Below are 24,256 nucleotides of genomic sequence, written 5' to 3'. Positions count from 1 at the left end.
AATTACACGTGCCAATTATTAAGGTAAACAAGAGGCTCTTTTGTTTAATTCTCTTCATATAAACATCTATCCAACCACCCTTGAGATAATTAAAACATACGTAACAAACTTCTAGTCCGAAAACAGCGATTTCTCTGATGTTCTAGATTACTTTTTACAAAGCCTGGTAAATGAACTCATAACAAAGAGAATATGGTTACGTGCCCAGCGTAACGTATGTTCCAATACAACAAGGCCCTTTTCCATAATATACGCAAATATAACTTTATAATAACGTCTATACAAAGAATTAACGACGTTTTCGAACAATGGACCAAGGTAAAAACAGACACGTAGAGACATGAATGTCGCAACATGACTTGAAAGTGTCCCATATTTACACGCGATTTTGCTCGAAAACGACGGTACGATTGAAAATTTCTAGTTTAGAGCTTACCTTAAAGCGTTAGGAATCCGGGTGTATCCTTAAATAATAAAAAAAGCTGCGAAAATAGAAAGAAAAAAGTCAAAAAGAAACACGAGGAACACACTAACACACTGAAGAAAATAATAATGGCGCACACACGCTGACTAATCGGAAGTGAATCACAAACTGAAAATCATCTGGATCTGGCCGCGATCTGTCAACATGGAAAGGCTGGTGGGGAGCGTCATGCGCAATGCGAATATTCTATTATTTTCTCTTCCAGAAAGGGTCTTTTGGTGACGCATAGGTAAAATATATTTTAAAAACAATTATTTGAGACAAAACAATATGGAATACGACGGGGATAACAAGATTAAGAACTATATTTAATAAAATATAGTTATTTGTTTAGTGAGGTCTTGCGCATTCGTCAAAAAAAGAAAATGCAGTAACGTACTGAGCCAAAAAGAAGAATGAATCCCACAGAAATAGATGTGGTAAGTAGTTTATTACTTTTTTTATTACACTACCAAACTAAATTCTTTATTTATTATGTAATGTGTAATTTTTTACTTAAAAATATATAGTATTGAAATCTTTGAAATATATTAATAACTTAAAAGAGATAAGAATTATTGTAATAGTGATCTATGATGTAAATATTTATAATGGCATGTAATACGTTACATTAGTTTATAACAAATGTATGGACAAAAGAGTTGAAACTCTTCCCTTTAACAAACTCTAGATTAAGAAGTTTTTCTGGGTATATTTAATACTATTTTATTTACTTATTTTGTCTACATGTAAAATATATAAATCTATAATTGAGCTAAGGATTGAGCTTAAATTAGCTCACGTCGTCAGACTTAATTTCTAGATCTGCCACTGTTTATTTCAGATAAAATTTCCAAAAAAAAAGTTTTTTAAAATTAATTCCTTGTAGCCCGGTTCTGTTTACAGTTTACAGTATATGTTTTGAGTTTATGCAACCAGTAAAACATTGTGCAAAATTTTATTATCTGGTAATTTTATTCTTCTCTATGAAAAATGCTGGTAATAATAGGTTTATAGGAATCTGAGAACATTTATTAATGCTTCTAAATACTCATAATTACTAAATTTGATGGTTAAAAACTTACGATAAAGGGTATATAAAGCTGGAGAGCACTGATTTTTAACATGTAACGACCATACCACGTTGGTGCACCAGTTCCCGTTCGATCACTGAAGTTAAGCAACGTCGGGCGCGGTTAGTACTTGGATGGGTGACCGCTTGGGAACCCCGCGTGTCGTTACTTTTTTTTAATTTTTTTGTTTAAATTAAATTTACTTTAAATTTTTGAAAACTAAAACTATATGTATTTTGTACTGAACTTATTTATTTATTTATTAAAATTGTTATAATTACGTATGTAAATCTTAGAAAAATATTTTTATTAAAAAATACTTTAACAATGAATAGTCAAAATCTATTTTTAAGGTTCCAAATTGTCTTTGACTTTGACTATAAGACCTTTAAAAATTGATCTATACAGATAGTTCAATTGCCTGTACGATTACGCCTGTAGAGACCTTAACAATAGGAATGTTATTAGTGTATGCAAGGCCTGGACATTATAACAAGCGTCTGTAGCCACCATTACACCGTTTTGGAACAATTCGACAACGCCAATGTCTAAAAATACGAGAATCTCCCCCCTACGTCTGTATAACACTAGAAACAGTGGCGTATAGCATAAGGCTTGGCGCATTTCAATTATTGATTTCAACAAATTCCGACCGCAGCGCTTCAGCGGCAAAAATCTGAAATTATCAGTATGTATTTCACGCCGCAGCGCCGTCATGTTGATCGCATTAAAATAATATTGAAATCGTGGTTTTGTCATAATATTTAAGTATTCTGTTTTTTTGCTAGTACAGTTGTGGATACTATAAAACACTCAGGGGTTGATAGAGATACTATAAAACACTCACACTGTTTCGGGTAGTAAAAAACAAATAAAAAATACGAACTAGGCGTCGCGCGTGGTGTTGTGTTGTGACAATATCAAATATTAATAAAATTGCCGAAAAAATGTTAACGCCTAAAGGAGAGCGTAATTAGGGCGTTGTTGGGTGCAATAACATTCAATAACTCAACTTTCCCGGATATTCAACTCTCCCGAAACAATATTTTATAGCTTCACAGTTTCTCCCACCGATTTGATCAAAAGAGAATAGTGATTAAATGTTTTATGAAACTAAGCAAAAACTCTAGCAAAACCGGTGATTAAAACTATGCTCGCTACCGTAGTTGAACTCATCTAAAAAGGGTTTTTAATTGGAATAATAAATTATAATACAAGTTAGACCTTCTGGAGATATCAAAATATTTACTTTCTTATTTTTCTTTCTAGAATTTTCACAAATTATACTTTCTAACACTTTTAGAATAATTAAATAACAAATTTGCCGTATTCTCGCGATTTAAACCCGTGTATTTGTAAGTACTAGTTGTTTACGATATTCTCCGATGGTGGCAGCACCGACTTTGACCATCAAAATGTTAAAAATAAAGCAGTTTTCTGAAAATGTGCTACAATACGGTTATAGTATAATCACAGATCATACAGATTATAAACTTTGTTTTTTCTTTATAGTTTTTTGTGGTTCCAATTTTCGGAATCGGGCACTAATTAGGTTACTAGTTTGCGCACATAGCACGCCCACTTATGGCCTCTAAAATTGTGCACAGCGCCTGACCGGCACGGTTATTAGAGAGATATCGGAAAACCGAATAGCGTCATGCAGTATTTACGCGTACCTTATCATGGTTACGATATGCGCGAGTCAATTTTTAACGCAACACCCGCTAATAACGTTACCGCCTGACGTAAATTTCTGATCAATTACACCAAGCGCTATTTCTAAATAACGTTTAAAAATTGCTTAAATGGGCATGTGCGGGTACATTTGACAACCGGGGCCGGCCGGCGAGCGGCGAGATTTTTTATTTTAGGTTATGTTCGAATTGTTTTGGATTATTATTTTAGTTTTATTAGGTAATTTGATATTTAAGTAGCTGGGATTAGTTTTAATTAAATAAATATGGCCCAAAATATGGATTCCATCTCTTCCAATATTAAAGAACCTATAAAGAGGCTTAGGTTTACAGCAGATGACGACTAAACCCACTGGCAGACGTTGAACAATGAAGCACTGGAAATAAGCACTTTAGCCCTTTAGTTCTAAAATACCTAGTAAACAAAACAATTTCAAAGTTTTAAATTCAAAGTTAGGTTAAGTTTAAATAGCGGACGCGACGCGAACAGAATTCTTTCCGATCCGATAACTATAAATGAAGAGAGTTAATACCACCTCCCGTAAAAGAAATAACACCTGACCTTATCAACGTCCATGCACGCTATTCGGTTTAGCGATATCTCTCTAATTACGCTGTTTATTGTTATTTTACGCGAGTTTATTTTTGCGCACAGGAAATTTTATTCGTTTGCACATCGTCATAAAAAACAATTTTCGTACCACGAATTAGGGATAAGATTTTTATCTGTATACATAGTATACCTATAATCTGTGGTATAATCCTTATTTATCTTCAATTTCCTTCTTCATTAGTGTAAAAATACCTAGCCAGTTTTACATAAAACGTTAAATGCCGAACGCTTTCTTTGCTACTTTTTTGGACTAGTGAAATGGAGTCTTAGTGATTGTGAATTGGTCTAGCCCGTGACGTTGATACGCCCCTGTCTAGCGGCATTTCTTGGCAATATTTATTTTGTCGGAGCGATAGATTTTTAGTCTAGCACAGTTAGCCGATTTTCCTGTCGGATAAATTTAGCACAAGCCCGATGCTCTTCCGGCATTGTCTTGGAAAAATTAGATTTCCCTGAGTTTTTCCGCGCAAAATAACGTGTTCGTGGAAGTTATGGTGAAGTTTGGTGCTCTTACACCTGGATAAATACAAAGAACAAGTACGTTCACTCAAGTTTTATTTACTGTAAATAATATTAGATACACTCCTCGACAATAAAATCTAGGCAAACATAATTTTGTAGATGTCACCGCGACCTCGTAGATCTATTGTGACCCTCTTTTTTGAGTTATAACCAGTTATAACTCATCATACAGTCTCAGGGCTCATAGTTTCATAGTTGTCGATTTTCGAAAGAAATCAGTACATGTATATTATTTCGTATATTTTTCATTTTATTGTTCTTATGGAAAGCACTGTTCATTAAAATGTTGTATCCTATGTTATAGGGCTTGTTTCTCTCTACAATTTCCTGTTTCACAATGTACCGTTTGTGTCCGGGAAGGGTTCATAGTTTCATAGTTGTCGATTTTCGAAAGAAATCAGTACATGTATATTATTTCGTATATTTTTCATTTTATTGATTTTGTGGAAAGCACTGTCCATTAAAATATTGTATGTTGTATCCTATGTCATAAGGCTTGTTTCTCTCTACAATTTCATGTCTCACAATGTACCGTTTGTGTCGGGGAAGGGTTTATAGTTTCATAGATGTCGATTTTCGAAAGAAATCCGAAAATTTTTTTATCAAGGAAAATCTTTGATAGAGATCCTAAGTTCTGAGAAATTTAATTTTTTGATAGAGATCCTAAGTTCTGAGAAATTTAATTTTTTTAATTAAATGCTTAATTTTATTGGTAAATGTAAATATCATATATTAAAATACTGATGGCATGATTTTTATTCAGAATGAAGCGAAAGATACTTTTTTTAACTTCGTAAAACTGTGCGCAAAAATGTAGGTTTATTAGTTTTTTTTTAAGTTCAAGTGAATTTTCTTTGCTTCATACAATATTTTTTGATTCATGGAAATATCTGTTTTTTAAGAGAAGATACGGAGCAACCAACAATTCTTGAAATAGTTGGAGATACTATGCTAGAGAATTTTATTATTGGTGATTAGTACTGATGAGCAAATTATTTAAATTCATTGACGTCGATTTTTTTGGCTATTTATCTTGTTGAAACTTTTACAAGTTTTGACCATATTTGTGAAATCGACATACTTTTCAAGGTAAAAAGTTACTATTTTTCAATAAAACTATACAGGGTGAGTCTTAAATAAGTGCAAATATTTTAGGGGTAGTATATTTCGACACCTAAACACGTCTGTGAGGGTTTTTTCGCGAAAAAAAAAAATTCACAGATTTGGAATTTTTTGAAAAAATTTTTCGATTTTTTTTAAATTTTTAGTTAAAAAACACAATATCTTCATAATATGGCAACATATGTACAGGGTGTCCCATTTTGGTTGAAATCATAGGGTGTCTCCGTTATTAGTGAAGTTAGAAGGGTGCGGTTTGCACAAACCTGTCCCACTTTTTTGTCAAACGGAAGATGCCGTAAACAGAATTTTCATAGCGCTCTTAGTTTCTGAGCTACAGGGTCTTTTTGAAAATTTTGCAATTTGGGACAGCCCGCGTATCTTCGTTGTTGTGGATGGTATCGAGAAGGTAAAAACTGATTCTTGTAGAACTTTTTACGTAGAATACAGTGGCGTAGTCTGTTTTTCTACGGAAAAAAATATTGTTGAAATTATGAGCTCTAATTATCAATCCCAAATAAAATTTTAATGTGTGTATGACTATTTTAGTAATTACCATTTTGATTTTTATGTTATTTATCACGGCCTACTAATAAAAAACGATATATTTTAAATATTGACGTAAAGAGTGAAAATACATATAGAATGATATAGATTTTTGAGAAGCTCATAGCAACCCAAATCATATAATTTATAAATATACAGGGTGTTCCATTTAAAAAAAAACATAACTTTAGTTCATATCTTCGAAAATATTATTTTCGTAGAATAACAGACTACGCTACTGTATTCTACGTAAAAAGTGCTACAATAAACAGTTTTTACCTTCTTGATACCTTTCGCAATAACAGAGATACAGGGCGTGTCCCAAATTGCAAAATTTTTAAAAAGACCATGTAGCTCAGAAACAAAGAGAGCTATAAAAATTTTGTTTACAGCATCTTTCGTTTGACAAAAAAGTGGAACAGGTTTGTGCAAACCGCATCCTTCTATCTTCACTAATAACGGAGATACGATTATGATTATATGTATATGAATTCAACCAAAATGGGACACACTGTACAGTAGATTAAATTTACAGTACGAGGTACATTGTGTGTATTTCGATTTTTGCTTAGAATTGAAGGAAGAACCGAAATATGCGATAATATATAGGAGGTTCCATTTAAAAAATGAAACTTTGATGTGCCACGGCTTTATGATCGACCCTGTATACTTAAATTTAGTACCCGATAATAGATATTTATAAACCCTATAACTGTTATACTTAACTTTTTGCGGTACCTCCTATAATTTACCTAATAATCGACCGTTTCCATACATAAAAGCGACCCTGTATATCAGAAAAGTGTATGTTATTTCAAAATAGTATTAACCAGGAATTAAGAAAATATGAAAGATAGGAACAGATAGGAACAATATGATACACACAGTAAATAGATATATTTTTCTATGAATTTTTGATTTTGTAAGTTTTAAAATATTAATAAGATCTCTCTACGATTTTTTAGAAGCAATTTTGATTTTTTGGCAATTTTTCATAGTCCGTATTTTTTTCTGAATCGTTCTGTTAATGTTCTATCACGTTTCATTCACACCGGACTCCCAATACGTCATTTGACATTAACCTGGATACTTGTCAACTCTAATAAATCATTGCGGAATTTTCTCCATACATTTTGCGTGTTATAATGATTACTTGGCTTTGCGTTTTCAGCATAAAAAATCAAAATAATAATATTTTACAGTTAAATAACTGCGATTTTATAGAGTAATTTTCAAAAAATCTAACATTTTTGCATAGTTTTTTAGAGATGTTTAATAAATATTACTAAACGATTCTATTTTCACAATTTGCATTGCTTGTTTACACTAAATACAATGCATATAGATAAAGGAAACAAGTTTAGATTTGAATGCACGGCTTGCCGCCAAAAGTAATAATTGTTTTGGAGCGCATACCGTTGTAGGGCGCTGGTATGGCGGTTGCTAAGAACAACCGCAAACAAGAACAGAAATAATTTTCTCTTGTCAAAGTCAGAATCTTCAAAAATTATAAAATTTTTTAAAATTTAAACCGCCCTCATTGAGAAAATACCAAAAACTGTTTAAAGCGTCCATTTTCAAAGTACACACACCGGAAAAATCTAGGGATATAATTTTATTAAAGTTAAAAATAAATGTTTTGAATAAACAACCACATATTTGTAGGCCGATTCCATGGCTGAGAAACTTAAATGGAAATGACGGTTCATTAAAAATAGTTTTTCCTCCAAGATGCAGAGGCGCAAAATATTAAAACTGTCAATATTAACAATGCAAATGTCAATATCTGACAAGAATAAAATTTGATTTTTAACTGTCACTCAGAGACGCTTTTGTTGTGATTTTACGGTTTGATTTCGTTTTGATTTGTCGAATTATTGTAAAATTAAATTCCTTCAGATTTTTTGCCAGTATTCTGTTTTAGACAATGTTTTTTAAAAATGGTGGGACAATTTGTGTTTTGTAATAACTTTTAATTATTTTTTATCATGGAGTTTAATTGTTGTACTCCTGGTTTCCGAAGGATACAATGGTAAGTAAATTAAACATATCTACTTACAGTTATAGATTTTTTAAATTAGTACTGCTAATAAATGCTACTTGCAGAGCAGTTATTTAAATTTTTTTACGGTGCATGTAAGGAATTAAGGACGCGCGTTTTATATTAGCATGATCAGCAGATGATTACATCTGATTTAATTTGTTTTTATTATTTCAGGTCCCAAACGGAAACAAACTGGGAATCTTGCCTACACCAAAATTATATACCTAGCCGTTTCCAATTCACTTCAAAGGGAGGAAAATTATGTAAAACTGCCTGCTATTTGCTGAAAACCGCCAAAGATTAAATTATAACTGTAACAACTTAATATATACTATTTCTAGTCTTTTTAATATATTTTTTAATTAATATCCGACATATAAGAACACTTTGTATGCTTTTAATTCACTTGATTTATCGTTTATAATATGTTCGACCTAATTAAAAGCACACAAAGTGTTCTTACATGTATGTCTAAATTTATTTAAAATTAACTAAAACAACCCCCCTTCCCCGCACCCCTCTACTCCATTAGTATTTCTTCCTCCATCTACCAGAGGCGCCCTTGTATAATAAAATTGAAATGTATTATAAGTTGCCTATCTATTTAATAGTATAAGTCTTTTATCTATGGCCGATTCTTTCTACTTCGATTGAAACGAAGTAGTCACACTAGTTATTTCTAAATTTGGGATATTTGCAAAAGTGTCTGTGCATTTTTTGTCAAATGTATAAAAAGCACCTAGCATCAATTGTTCGAATTTAACCTGTACTGGCTATGTTTTTATGATAACTGGCCAGAATTCATTCAAATAACTCTGTTTAGTATTAAACGACATTATGGAGCGTAGACATATCTTAACAGAGACGAAATGCTAAGGGCTATGGGTATGCTCGAAGCTGGAATGCGCCATATCGACGTAGCTAGAGCATTAAATACAACGCAAAGTGTAATATCGCGATTAAGTGCACGCTACCGTGAGAGTGGTGATGTTGCTGAAAGGCACACAGGGCGACATCGCATTACTACCCCTCAGCAAGATCATTTTTTACAATTAAATGCTCGATGCCGACCGACTCTTACAGCACCAGAGCTTAGTTTAATTCTCCAGGAAACACATAATGTAACCGTTAGTCCTGACACTGTTCGCAATAGATTAAGAGAGGTGAACTTAAGAAGCAGACGCCCCTGGAGAGCTCAACCCTTAACGAGAGGAAATCGAGAGGTACGATATTTGTGGGCTCAAGATCATGTTCAGTGGTCGAATGAACAATGGGCCAATGTCCTCTTCACGGATGAGTGACGCTTTGGAATTCATCCGGATTCGAGAAGGCTTAGGGTATGGAGAGAATCGGAAAATCTTATTCGGTTGGATCATGTAATTGCCTCCATTTTTGAAAATTTTTGTATTTCGTTTCATAAGTTATTCGGGATTTAAATGGAAGTAGTTTGGATATGGCGTTTGTCGCCTCAGCCTGAGTATCTGTTGATAATTTACTTATTTCGTTTTGCGTCATTTCTGGCTCCAATTCAATCCAATCCAATTCAATCAGCAATCGACACGAAAGAAAATTAAGAAATATTGACTCAAAACTGACAACTAAAAGCTTTTTTCGTTTTCCTGTTATTACCGATTCTGAACCGTCCTAGAACTGTGATGCGTATGCGCAGAAGGAAATATGAAGACATTATTTCATTTGCGCATGCGCTGCAGAGTTCTAGGACGGTTCAGAATCGGTAATAACCTTTGAATAAGAAGACTAAGGAAGGAGCATAATGCTATCCATGTATTCATGCATGGTGGGCGGAAAAGCCACCATAAAAGCTCTCTAGGGTGGGGATCCTTGACAGTTCTGTTTGACGATTCATTTGACACATTTGAATTTGATTTGAAATTTTGTGGATTTATCAGTCTTTACGGAGCTTATTTTATGTTACTTATTATTTATTCTACTACTGATAGTTGTATAAAGGTAGTAAATGTAGATGGAAATTGTGGCAGAACTTAAATTAACAGTGACATTATCGCGATTTATCGAAAAAAACTCTAAAATAGTTGGTTGTGTAGCGTGCGGTAGATCTCGGAAAAAATTGAGTGAAATAATGGAACAACTTTTCGCTAGTAAGTGACTATATAATATACATACATGTAGTAAACCGATCATTTATGAAATTCACTTAAATTAACTAAATTATATATTTTCTTGCATTTTTAGCTTTTATTTATTGCTTGTCAAAGATTAGATGTCAAAGAATTTAGATACGTTAATTTGACTTACATGCTTCAGTAGCGTATCGGATGTTTGTGTTAATAAATACTTATTATAACTTATCTATTTTTATTAGAATTATATATTTTATAACAATTTTAATAACTACCAACATTTATTCACAACGTAAAATAAAACAACAAATTATTGAGTCTACCCCACGTCTACCCTACATCATAGTTTTACATTTTTTAAATAAAATTAGAACGACACTGATAAACCGGAATTTAAGTCGGCCATATTTGAGGCCCATCGCGGTGTACCTAAGATTTTTGATATGCTCCTTCCTTAGTCTTCTTATTCAAAGGTAATAACAGAAAAACGAAAAAAGCTACTGAGAGAGCTTTATTTATTTGTCAAATTATATAGAAACCAACGCCAACCCAGCACAATATTTTTTCTACTCGTTATAAATTCCTTGAAATAATAATTTCTGAATATTTTTTAAAATGTAACTCGCTATGGAAAAAAATATTGTTTTATACACGACGATAAAATTGCATTATTTAAAAAATTAATTCACTCGACTATCTTTTCGGTCGACGATAAAATACCATTTTATCGTCTTGTCTAAAAAAATAACTAAATCGTTATACAAAACATTATTTATTTTTTATTCGCCAAGAAAATCATTTATCAATACAAACTAGACACAATATTCCATCTAATCTACTTCTTCCAGCAATCGTTCTCGTAATCCCACTTCGAAGAAATACCGAGGATTGGATTCACTCTCAGATCCAGTATCCTCCTAAACTGCGCTTCCCTGTGTTCCTTGTCGTAAGTTATTGGATGGGGCACGTTATAGATCGTCATCTTGCACCAAAAAAACATCCAAATACCGATCGTGAAGCACCAAAGGATAAGGGAAAGCACGGCCTTCCATTCACCTTGGTCCATCACATCGATTTCGGAAAAAGTCTGGCAAAACGAGGCTCTGTAAAGGGCTTTTTTCTCCTCGCAGGTCAAATTGTTCCAGTCGCCCTTTTCTTTCTCCCTTAGGGCCAGGATTTCACAGGTGGGCTCTTTCCAGCGTATGGCGGGGAAGGGAAAAAGAAACCTGTCCGAGTAGACCGGTTGTCCGTTCCATCCATAGCCCACAATCTCGCGTTTACCTATCATGTTCCTTTCGTGGTCGGAAATGAGTGCTTTCTGGATTATATTTCTCCAAACTGGCGGTTTTAGGAGGGTTTTGAAGGCTTTCGGGAATAAATGTCCAGCCATTTTCGACTAATCAATGTGACAAGTATAATTATTTAGGGAAATGTCAAATTTGACGGGTTATGGTATTGTTGAGGTAACAATAAGCGACTTATACGACCCGTATTTTAGCTAAACGATTAGATTTTTACAAATTATAAGTTTTGGGTTCGTTGAAGGACTATTAGAGCTTTAAAAATAATTCTACAAGATACAGAGTGTCCGAAATAAGTAAAAAAATATTATAGTTGTATTTTTTTAAATGGAACACCCTGTATATTATTCTATTTTTAGATTCTACGATTGAAATAAAGATAAATTTGATTAAGGTTTATCACACCTAAACATTACCGTTTTTGAAATATTTTCAATTTTGTGCAATTGCAGTAAAAAATTTAAGGCTTTATTTCTCCAAGGGTATCAAAGGTTTTAATACTAAATATTTACTGAAGTTTATTTATTGATTGTGCAATTATTAGTTTTTTGATTTTCTGAAAAGTAACGACAATGAAAAATAAAAATGATTTTCAAAAAAAATCAGTTTTTTCCAAAAAAATTCAGCTATCCTTGAAATTTTTAAAACTTTTTTGATGGCATCTTGGTGAACATCTCAAAGCGCAACTTTTCCCTGAATTTGTAGCACCGTGTATATTTATTATTTATACCCTGCCTTTTTGATTTCCTTGTCAACCTCTTAAAGACTAAGGAAGGAGCTTTGAATAAGAAGACTAAGGAAGGAGCATATCAAAAATCTTAGGTACACCGCGATGGGCCTCAAATATGGCCGACTTAAATTCCGGTTTATCAGTGTCGTTCTAATTTTATTTAAAAAATGTAAAACTATGATGTAGGGTAGACGTGGGGCAGACTCAATAATTTGTTGTTTAATTTTACGTTGTGGATAAATGGTAGTTATTAAAATTGTTATAAAAACATATAATTCTAATAAAAATAGATAAGTTATAATAAGTATTTATTAACACAAACATCCGATACGCTTACTGAATATAGGTAAGTCAAATTAACGTATCTAAATTCTTTGACATCTAATCTTTGACAAGTAATAAATAAAAGCTAAAATGCAAGAAAAATATATAATTTAGTTAATTTAAGTGAATTTCATAAACGATCGGTTTACTACACGTAATGTATATTATATAGTCGCTTACTAAGTTGTTCCATTATTTCATTCAATTTTGCCGAGATCTACCGCACGCTACACAACCACTATTTTAGAATCTTTTCGATAAATCGCGATAGTGTCACTGTTAATTTAAGTTCTGCCAATTATTTCCATCTAGATTTACTACCTTTATACAACTATCAGTAGTACAATAAATAATAAATAACATAAAATAAGCTCCGTAAAGACTGACAAATCCACAAAATTTCAAATCAAATTCAAATGTGTCAAATGAATCGTCAAACAGAACTGTCAAGGATCCCCACCCTAGAGTGCTTTTATGCCGGTTTTTCCGCCCACCATGCATGAATACATGGATAGCATTATGCTCCTTCCTTAGTCTTCTTATTCAAAGGGAAGGAGCATAATGCTATCCATGTATTCATGCATGGTGGGCGGAAAAAGGACTCTAGGGTGGGGATCCTTGACAGTTCTGTTTGATGATTCATTTGACACATTTGAATTTGATTTGAAATTTTGTGGATTTGTCAGTCTTTGCGGAGCTTATTTTATGTTATTTATTATTTATTCTACTACTGATAGTTGTGTAAAGGTAGTAAATCTAGCTGGAAATCGTGGCAAAACTTAAATTAACAGTGAGACTATCGCGATTTATCGAAAAAGACTCTAAAATAGTTGGTTGTGTAGCGTGCGGTAGATCTCGGCAAAAATCGAGTGAAATAATGGAACAACTTTTCGCTAGTAAGTGACTATATAATATACATACGTGTAGTAAACCGATCATTTATGAAATTCACTTAAATTAACTAATTATGTATTTTTTCTTGCATTTTTACTTTTATTTACTACTTGTCAAAGATTAGATGTCAAAGAATTTAGATACGTCAATTTGACTTACCTGCTGCAGTAGCGTATCGGATGTTTGTGTTAATAATTAATTATTAAAACTTATCTATTTTTATTATAATAATATGTTTTTATAACAATTTTAATAACTACCAACATTTATTCACAACGTAAAATAAAAAAAATATTGAGTCTACCCTACATCATAGTTTTACATTTTTTAAATAAAATTAGAACGGCACTGATAAACCGGAATTTAAGTCGGCCATATTTGAGTCCCATCGCGGTGGACCTAAGATTTTTGATACGCTCCTTCCTTAGTCTTCTTATTCAAAGCCCTCTTGTCATGGTACCCAGGCTAACGTAAATTCGAGGATAACTATAAGGGATACGAAGATTCAATTATATTTTTTTCGGTATTTTTTTCAGTAACTATTCTTAAAAATTCAGAACTCATCTAAAATTCTGAATTCTGCAAAAGTGATTAATTTTGTATATATTCATTTCAGGTGATGATTCTACTTAAATTATGGGAAGTCACTTGAAACAGACTCTAACTGCAAATATCCATAGAATAAGAGAATTTGAACTAGAAAAGGTGAGTAATAAGTATACCGGGTGCGTCTCAAAAGTGGCTCACCCCCTATAATTTTTTTATTTTTTCAGATAAAAAAACGAGATTTGGTATGTTAGTATATAACATAAATTAGGATTGATTGGTGTATTCAATTGTTTTTGGTCACTTCCTGGTTCACCGGAAATGACTACAACTTTTGATTTTTAAATGGCACCCTCGGTATTTTTTATTTTATTCGATAGAAAATGACATTCTGAATAGAATGTCATATCATATGTCAACTTTTGACATTCTTGCTTAATAAAAAATTGTATTTTAAAATTCAATCTAGAGTGCCGTGTATATGTTAAAAACACCAATTCTTCATCAAGGAGCCTTGGAAAAATAGATTTGATCGTCTAACGTTTTTAGTGTATTGTCCTAGTCAGCTAGAAAATGCTGAAATCGTATTTTTAATCATATCTCATTTTTTTAAAAGGAACAAGGGTGGCGCATTAGCATATTTGGAAAACCCATTTTTTACGAATAATTTGATACCACACACTTGGTATTTCAAGACAAATTTTCGTTGCGAACCACAAGTTATAATTTCAAATAAACGATATGCGAAAATGTCTAAAGTTGACATATATAATATGTCATTCTCTTCAGAGTGACATTTTCTATCCAATAAAGTAAAAAAATACCGGGGGTGCCATTTAAAAAAAGTCTTTCCTCTTGTAAAGACAATCCGGGGACATACTGTATAGAGGCGTTTTTTTTCAGGTAAATCTGATAGATGAATTCGACATCTTGCAAATAGTAGGTGAAGGATGGTTCGGAAAAATTCTTCTGGTTGAACACAAGGCCACAGATACGGAAACGGTTTTGAAGGCCTTGCCGAAACCCTACACCGCTCTGAAGGACTTCTACAGGGAGTTCCATTACGGCCTCCATTTGGGCGTCCACAAGAACATCATCACTGCGTACGATGTGGCGTTTGAGACTGCAGGATTCTACGTATTTTCTCAGGAATATGCTCCACTAGGTTTGTTTAAATATTATATTTAATAATGTATATACCTTTGTGGTGGGTTCATTTCATGAAAAGAATTCTGTGATGAGTATGCTGAAGACACTTAATACTGTTTATTTTATTCCCTTGGGTTTACATCGAATGGGCTTTCTGAAATATGATGTTTCCACAAATTGATATACTGAAACCCAAGATGGCCTACGTTTAAGTCTTGACAATACAGGGTGGCGCTTCTCATTCGCCGCGGAAGCTACAAGGAACGGTAGTTTATATCGAAATGAAATTTTGGCAGCATATGTAGGTTAACTGAAAGCATTTTATAAAAATATATAGAATTATACAGGGTGTCCCCCAAAAAAGTTACACATCAAAGTTGTGTTTTTTCTAATGGAACACCCTATATATTAATTGATTTTCGGATTCTAGGAAAAAAATAAAGGTGAGTTTTATTAAAGAAGTATATACCAAAAATCTAAGGATTTTGACATATTTCACATTTTGTAAAAATTAAGAGTAAATTTTAAATTTCGATAACAGCTACCTAAATTTTAGTTGACCTTGTATAGCCTGATATCTAATTACAGTAACCATTGTATGTTAAACCAAACTGAAATTTGACCCGAAAAGTTATATAGGGTGAGACAAAATTAATAAGGAACATTAGTCACTTTCAAAAGCAAGTTTCTCCTTTATTTTAAATGGAACACCCAGTATATTATTACGGTGTTCAATGGGGAATTTATATATCTTCAAAATATTATTAAGGTTGCCTACCCCTCAGGCAAAGATTTTCCTAGATATTTTAATTTTTATGATTTTGCGTCAGTAGATCTTTATTATTTGAAAAAATCTGGGGTGGCTGTGATATACCTTTTGTTAATTTTACAAAAATTAACGATTGTAGAGTAAACACTCAACGGTAATAAAAAGATACACGTTTAAAACATATTTTAATTATTACAGAATTAAAACTAGGTATAAACCTATAATTATGTGACAAAAATTAACTAGATGAAATCGAATGCTCAAAATGCTTCCTTTCCTGTTAACTGCATAAAATATGATTGTCTTTTCAAAAGGATCTTTTCATTTTAAAACGCATATGTGGAGTTCTACCTCGAAAAGCAGCTACAATAATTTCTCTCATGTTGTCGACAAAAGTTTGTCGAGTTTTGTAAACACTGTCTTTAACATATCCCCATAAAAAAACAGACTAGATAAAATCAGGGGCATTTAAATATTCTAATAATTGATAAATGCACATTGCATTCGCCCACTAATATAATCATATCAGTTCTCTCTGATGTAGGATAAGTTTGCATTTTCGGCAAATTTCTGAGATTTTTTTTGTTTTAATACACACAAAAAGATAACTACTTGTTAATGTTGGACTAATTAGACAGCTATGTTGAAGTAACATCAGACATATCACAGCCACCTAGATTTTATCAAATAACAAAGATCTACTCAGATCAAATAATGTAAATGAAAATATCTAAGAAAATCTTTGTTTGTGGGGTAGGCAACCTTAATAGTATTTTGAAGAGACATGAATTCTACATTGAATATCGGAATAATATACTGGGTGTTTCATTTAAAATAAAAGAGTAACATGCTTTTAAAGGTGGCCAATGTTCAATATTAATTTTGTTTCACCCGGTATAATTTTTTGGATCAAGTTTTAATTTGATTTAAAGTACAATAGTTAATTTAACTACATATACCGGGTAAATTCCAATTTAGGTAGCTTTTATTGTAATTTAAAAATTGTTCTTTATTTCTAGAAAATGATAAATATGTCAAAAACCTTACATTTTAGTGAACTCTTATAAAACTCACCTTTATTTTTCTCCCAGAATCCGAAAATCAATTAATATATAGGGTGTTCCATTATAAAAAACACGACTTTGATACGTAACTTTTTTTGAGGACACCCTGTAGAACTCTATATATTTTTTAAAAAAATTCTGAATTAACCTACATATGCCAACAAAATTTCTTTTCAATAGAAACTGTGGTTTTCTTTGGAGCCTTCGCAGCGTATGAGAGGCGCCACCCTGTATTTTATTTCATAGTCTTTATCGGCTCTTCCTTTTCAGGTGATCTAACATCAAACGTCTCAGAAATCGGTATAGGGGAGTTGCACACCAAAAGGGTAGCTAAGCAGCTGGCCGCGGCCCTGGACCACATGCACAGCAGGGACCTGGTACACCGGGATGTGAAATTAGACAATATTCTAGTGTTTAAGTCGGACTTTTCCAGGATAAAGTTGTGCGATTTCGGCGAGACGCGCAGGGTGGGCTCGGTGGTGCTCAGGAGGAACGAGTGGCTGCCCTATGCCGCTCCGGAGATCCTGGAAATTGCCACAGACGGCAACTATAGGTAAGTTTCTTTGTTTAAAGGGGGTCACGGACGGTCGTTCATTTTTGGCAGTTTTGCCTGACAGGAAAAAATGGTCATTGTGTGACCAAAAATCTGTTCTTTTTGCTATATATGACTTTTCTTCGAGTTTCCTCTAACACACTTATACTGTGTGGTGCATCGGAACGCGATACATAGGAAATCCCATGTTAATTTTGAAAAAGTCAAATGATTTTATGCAAATATTGTATTAGACTTTTTGAAGCGGCGTTAAAGTTGTACTTTTGTGTAGAATTTCGTTTCATTTGGAATAGTCATTTAAAAGTTATTTGCAAAAATCTACCTTTAAATTAGTAAAATTTGTAATACGTCCCAGAGAAAGCTACAATTAAAATACCAGCAAAAATGTGATTGTGTCATTGTCAAATTCAATGTCAAATTTTGTTTACAAAAATTACAAAAGGTACCAAACAGAGTAATTTTGTATAAAATAATTATGAATTTCGCAATTTCTTAAAAAGTTACGATGGTTAAACGGCATTTTGCTGGAAATAGTATTCCAGCTGTGTTTAGATATGTCCGCAGCTCAGTCTCCGGAAAGCCTATACCGAATAGTCTGAATAGTCAACATAGTCTAAGATCCGGCTGCAGCATTATTACGCTCATCGCGTAGTTTTTTTTCTATTAATAGGGTGCCAATCAAAAATTTACCGCCAAAATGTTTACCTAAAATAATTATTAATTGATTTTCGGAGATGAAATTACGTTTATAATATACAGGGTGGCCCAATAAGAATAACTCTCGGCTGTATCTCGGAAAATATTAGCCGGCTGCGGAAAAAAATATTTATAACTAAAGAGGCTATGGAAAATTGCAGGAAATTATTTTCAAGTTTGTAGAATGATCGCTAGGGGGCGCAACTGCAACAAAAAATAAGAAAATGGAGTTTTTACAAGATAAGGTGTACTATAAGTAACAGCTTCATAATCTTCAGTAAATTTTGAATATTTTTTGTTGGAGCCATTTTCCCTTATCTACCAAAATAAGGTAGTGGGGGAAGGTTAGATCTGTTTTTATTTGAATATTAATAACTCTGGACTGGATGATCGCAATCCAACAAGCGAGGGCTGGTTTAAAAGAGCGTTTCTTACTCTATATTGTACCATATAAACAATAATAATAAACTTTTGAACGTAGACGCTAGTGGGCGTTGTCTTACAATTTAACAAACATTGCGCGTTTTTTCAAAAAAATTAAATGCAATAGTATATGTAATTTTAGCTGATAGTAAAGAGTAGTGAAAGCTTAAAAAGTCAGCGAAAACCGCATCTTGATATCTTCTTTCAAACGGAAGATATTAGCAAAATTATAATAAATACCAAAAAATATGCCTTTAATTACCTTACTTTTACAACACGGTATCAGTAGCCCTCTTGATTATGCCCATTCTAACCTAAAAATAAGATAGAAACAGTTAGTTTATTTTAAAATCGACGATATACCAGAATATCATAATATCAGATGTATTAATCTGCTATAAATAAATAATAAATGCTATCATCATTTATACAGGGTGGTCCGAACTGTATTCCGAAAATTTCGGCAGCGTATTCTGCAGATAAAGAAGATAAAAAAGTTCCTAGAAATGTATGTCCTAAAATGCTTAGTTTCGGAGATACAATACAATGTGTAGAAGTTTCACTTTTAGTTCAGTTTTTTACAAACAATTTCTAAACTATAGTCGATATCTGTATAAAAATTGGAATCTGGGAGTTTTTTGATATGGGAAATTTTGAATTTGATGTCAAAATGACTCCTACTTGTAGAGGGCGCCACCTACGTACTTTTTGACTGGTTTGAAGAGTAATAACTTTTATTCCGTACCTGTATAAAATTACTGAGTAAAAAATATTCATTTCCGACGTTTTTTACATAAAAAAGGTCTCTTGGTAAAAATCGCTTCGAGTAATTGTTCTCGAGATATTTTGAATATAAATTATTAATACCTGTCATCATTGATATAAATTAAACATGTTGACTAAATAATTATTAAACTGAAATCATAAATTTGAAATGTTTTGTGCCAAAAGTTCAACAGAAACTGTTTTCTCATCATTTTTTCGAAGAAAAATTTATGATTAATTCAGAAAAATAAAAAGTTCCATAATTTCGTTTCAGTCAAATAACTATCTACTCAACATGATTAGAAATGTCCTGAAATCAAAATTATATAGTCTGTGAAACGAATAACTTTGAATTTGACAGTTCCCACGGGCTTTTCTAGTGTTAATTTTATTAGGTTAGCACTTGGTTAGCAACTTGCGGCCATGCTGACGCAATGCCGTCTCTAATAGAACAGCCTCGGAGCGAGATTTATGACGTCACACTAGTTAGATACTACAGATTAATAACTATGTTGTAGAATACATGGGAAATAATTATTCCTCGATTTGTTGGTTTGTATTTTAAAAATGATATAGTTTACATGAAATATACATAATATACAGTTAATAAATACAATATATATATACCTATTTATATTAATAAATATTTTGGCAGATAAACTATGAACCATACAAATGCAGCAAATGTTTTACAATATGACTGAAATCGTACTCCATAGTCAATGTAGATAGTTTTTGTGTTAAGAATAATAATTTAAAAAAATATGTGGTCATCTTTTGACAAGTTTATATTAGTTTATTAATTGCAGTAAACATTATAATATATAAATAAATTTTGTGAATGCAAATAATAATACATCACTATTAGTAGATATTGAATGTTTTTTGTTAAATTAGATCGATTTTCGAACCACAAAATTTAAAATATATTTTACATTTTACCCATTATCTTATGTACCACCTATTCATTATTTGTATATTGTAAAACATTTGCTGCATTTGTATGGTTCGTGTTTATTAGCCAAAGTATTTATTACAATAAATAGGTATATATTATATTGTATTTATTAACTGTATATTATGTATATTTCATGTAAACTATATTATTTTTAAAATACAAACCAAAAATACGAGGAATAATTATGTTTCCATGTATTCTCCAATATATTTATTAATCCGTATTATCTAACTAGCGTGACGTCATAAATCTCGCTCAGTGGCTGTTCTAATAGAGACGGCATTGGTCTATAATATTTAGAAATGTCAAAAGCTGATGACATTTTACTTTTGTCAATTATGACATTGCATGTTGATTTTTGCAAGAAGAGGAAGAATTGTCACTTGTTTTATTATTTTCCTTTTCTATTTCACGAAAGTAAAAAGAGTTACCTATCTGATTCGTTCAGGCTAGTTCAGGCACTCAATTTAAAGAACATCAGTAACTTTTTTGACAGAGGGATTTTATATTTGCCATGTTGGTAAAAAATAACGGTCAAAATTCAAAGTTATTCATTTTATAGACTATACTAGGTATTTACCATATAGTTCGTCTGTACTTACAGCTTTGCTATAAATGTCGTAATTTTATACTATATAGGGTGTTCAAAATTCTAAGCCAAACTTTCTAAAATTTAAAATAATTTTTCTTGGTTTTTTTTCAACACCCTGTATATTATTGCTTTGTTAGATGGAGAATTAAAAAATGAACATTTTTGAATGCATTCGTAAAAACAAATAAAGCATTTTTTTATTGAATTTCAAATATCCAGGCAAAATTTTAAATTATTACTAAAAATATTCTATTTTGATAGATTTTCTTGCAGGAAAAATAAATAATATTGGGCGATAAAAAAATAAACACCGGGCTATTTTGAAACATACTGAAATCAACGTGTATTTGACGCGTATGTCTACAACTTCATATAATTAATGAGTGTAAAATTATGATTTACACTTAAAAAAAAATAAGTTTAGCAAAAATTTATAATATGAGCTATAAGATCAAAGGAACGGTATTGATATAACATAGTTATTTTAATAATTCATATTTTTAGATTTTTAAAAAATTTTAAAATCATATTAAAATCTTACGTTTTCGTAGCTTGATATCACAGAATATACGCAAGCTATACCGGGTGTTTCTCAAAAGTATCTCACCTCTATAAGTTTTTTGTTTTTTCAGATAAAAAACGATATTTTGGTTTGTTAGTAACATTTTAAATTGTTGTTCCAGTTGTAACACTTCCCACGATGTCTGGCAGTTCGGTATTGTGATCTTCGTGTGTCTCACCGGTTGCTTGCCGTGGCAGAAGGCAGCTTTTGACGACCCCCGGTATGTCAAGTACATATCGTGGCAGAACAGCACCTTGCCAATCAAGAGACAGCCGAAACTCTTCAAGTTGGTCTCCTCCAAGGCACAGAGATTCTTCAAGAGGTACTTGGAGCCCAGAGTTGAGAGAAGACCAACGAATTTGTCAGATGTATCAAGGTTTGTATTAGGATTCTTAGAGGTATTGTCTATTTGTCTGTGGCGGCTCGTGGGTATAAAATTAGGTGAAGAGTCAATTTCTTAAATTGCGCCGCAAGCGAAATTTTTTTTGGCGCATTCACCATTTTGTCAACATTTTTTATAATATTCTTTGAAAAATCTTTTGGTTTTGTTTTAGTTAAAACAACAGGCAGGTAAAAACATTCTATCACACTGTTTGGCTATTTGTCTGATATTTTTTCTGAGGTTCATGTATATTTAATTTATTAGAGTGGTTTAAAAAAATCGACAATTTTTTTTCACTTAGGTCACTTTCGTCACAAGACGAGATATTTTTTCCAAATAGTAGATACCGAGACATGAATTTTTATTTTTAATAATACGGAAAAAATAGAAAACTGAAAGATGAAGAACCTTCCTATTAAAATTAAGAGCTCACACTTGGAGAGAATTTTTTGAGGTGTCTACCAACCTTTTTTTTAGAATATAAAGTGAAAAAAAATAGTCTAAATAATTTTTTAACCCACCCTAATATTTATATTCCTTTTATTAACTTTTTTTATTATTCAAACTGTATAATGTTACGATTTAATTTGCAGGTATTTAGAGGACAGATGGATGTCAAAAGGAATGGAAAAAACCAACGAAACCCTAAAGGAAGAAGAAGGACTATGCCCGTCCATGTACAGTTTCCACAGTTCCCCCGACGAGAAAAACAAACTACTTTTTTCCCTCACCCAGTATGGTCTGGAAACCACCGTGGATCGGAACGCGAAAAAAGACAGGATACGCCAATGGATCCAGAGCAGCGTCATAGAAGAGGAAGGTGAAGAGGACAACGAAGCAATCAGCGATGAAGAAAACATCAAAATTCGTGATAACCAAAACGGACCTATGGGTGAACGAATGCAACATAGAGGACCAATTGCTGAAAACCGAGTTACTGAGAAAGGTAGACAGAATTCACTGACCAGGAGAGAAGAACGGAGAGAACGAAGAATGTCGTTGCTGAAACAGCAACAAGTTAAAGAATACAAACCACCTGTCGATCCAAGAATCCCACTCACAGTTCAGAAAAATCCTCCTCCTGTATCAAAACCTGATGAAAATAGAGTAACATTTAATCCATCTTCTTTGAACGGGAATGCCAACAAAACAATACAATCTTCAGTCAAAAAGACGAGTAATGGACACGTTTCAAGCAACGTTATAAACTCAGAAAGAAAAACTGTCGAACGGAGAGCCATAGTGAGTGCTCTGCCCTTTAAAAATGTTAAAATTCTAACGGGTAGTCCTACAAATTCTTCGGAAAGTACGCGGAGTAGTGATAGTTCCACGATAAGGAACAAAATCAACGTTCAGTACCCGCAGAGTAAGGTTATAGCTGAAAGTAACGGTAGGGAAGTACGGAGAAGATTGCAGAATTAGAGTTTCGTAAGATTTTATCAATATATTATGTAGTTTAATTTAAATATACAGGGTCTGGCAATAGTGCGTCGGGCATCTGTAGAGTAAAAAACTTGTGAATTTGCCTTAAAAAAGTGCGAGTGGATCGGGATGATTTTTTTTAATGGTACGCCCTGTATATTATTGCACTTTTTCTTTTCTTTCAGATCACTTTACATAATCCTAAAATATGAGTAAATATATTTCGATAGTTTCAGAGATATTAATAAATAAATAAAAAATATAAATATATTTTTCGGTCTTTCCTAAAAAAATTATTAAAAATACAAGAACTGTCCTGAATTCAAAACTATATTAGGTTGTTTTGTTTTTACTTTAGATGGCCTGTACTTATTATACTGTAAATATGGTAATCGTAAATCATACAGGATGTTCAAAATTCTACGCCAAATATTCTAAAACATAATTTTTTTTTTCGTTTTTTTTTTAATGGAACACCCTGTATATTATTTTTTTAAGAGAAGAATTAAAAATGAAAATTTTTTGTGTCTAGAGTATTTTAAAATTTTAAATATCGCATTTTCCACAGTAATTTTTTACCAAAGCCACCCAACGATTTTTCTTTCGTATTTTACCGTTGAAAGAGCCATATGAAATAATACTGCGTGTATCTGCGAAACCATTAAAAATGTTGAAATACTTTAAATACAAAAAATGTTTATTTTTTAACTCTCCATCTAATAAAAAGATAATATCATTTGAAAAAAACAAAGAAAAATGATTTTATATTTTAGAAAGTTTGGCGTAGAATTTTGTACACCCTGTATGATTTAAGATTACGATATTTATAGCAAAGTAAATATAGACCATCTAAAGTAAATACCTAATAGAGTTTTGATTTCAGGACAATTCTTGTATTTGTAATAATTTTTTTGAGGAAGATTGAAAAATATATTTTTTTATTAATTTAT

The 24,256-nt window shown here is 32.2% G+C and overlaps 3 protein-coding genes and 1 non-coding gene across 7 annotated transcripts in view; 2 read left to right on the top strand and 2 right to left on the bottom strand.

The window, feature by feature from the left end:
- LOC115890221 (protein BTG3-like) overlaps nucleotides 1-591 on the bottom strand; it is a 58,529-nt gene extending 57,938 nt beyond the window's left edge. The window contains exon 1 of the mRNA XM_030910395.1: nucleotides 437-591. The gene's annotated coding sequence lies outside the window, so the exon portion shown is untranslated. The remainder of the gene's footprint in view (nucleotides 1-436) is intronic.
- Nucleotides 592-23,441, top strand: LOC115890220 (serine/threonine-protein kinase SBK1-like). 4 transcript variants are annotated; one of them, XM_030910393.1, is made up of 7 exons: nucleotides 592-713; nucleotides 819-903; nucleotides 14,042-14,130; nucleotides 14,875-15,136; nucleotides 17,224-17,506; nucleotides 21,624-21,878; nucleotides 22,478-23,441. In XM_030910393.1, the coding sequence occupies exons 3-7, from the start codon at nucleotides 14,062-14,064 to the stop codon at nucleotides 23,304-23,306; spliced, it is 1,698 nt and encodes a 565-aa protein (XP_030766253.1). In that variant the 5' UTR covers nucleotides 592-713; nucleotides 819-903; nucleotides 14,042-14,061; the 3' UTR covers nucleotides 23,307-23,441. The 4 variants fall into 4 exon arrangements, with proteins under 4 accessions (XP_030766253.1, XP_030766252.1, XP_030766251.1 ...); XM_030910392.1 differs by having other exon boundaries at nucleotides 707-907; XM_030910391.1 differs by lacking the exons at nucleotides 592-713; nucleotides 819-903 and adding an exon at nucleotides 4,202-4,380.
- LOC115890234 lies at nucleotides 1,590-1,707 on the top strand. The gene has a single exon (XR_004051606.1). It is a non-coding gene; the product is annotated as a 5S ribosomal RNA (ribosomal RNA).
- On the bottom strand, nucleotides 10,933-11,601 carry LOC115890222. Its single transcript, XM_030910397.1, has one exon. It carries the CDS (start codon nucleotides 11,564-11,566, stop codon nucleotides 11,012-11,014), a length of 555 nt encoding a protein of 184 aa, XP_030766257.1. The 5' UTR covers nucleotides 11,567-11,601; the 3' UTR covers nucleotides 10,933-11,011.
- Nucleotides 23,442-24,256: the final 815 nt, after the last annotated feature.

This window comes from Sitophilus oryzae, unplaced genomic scaffold (genome assembly GCF_002938485.1).
Source record: "Sitophilus oryzae breed Bouriz unplaced genomic scaffold, Soryzae_2.0 scaffold_85_pilon_pilon, whole genome shotgun sequence".
Taxonomy (NCBI): Eukaryota; Metazoa; Arthropoda; class Insecta; order Coleoptera; family Curculionidae; genus Sitophilus; species Sitophilus oryzae.
This window is presented reverse-complemented; position numbering and strand designations above follow the sequence as displayed.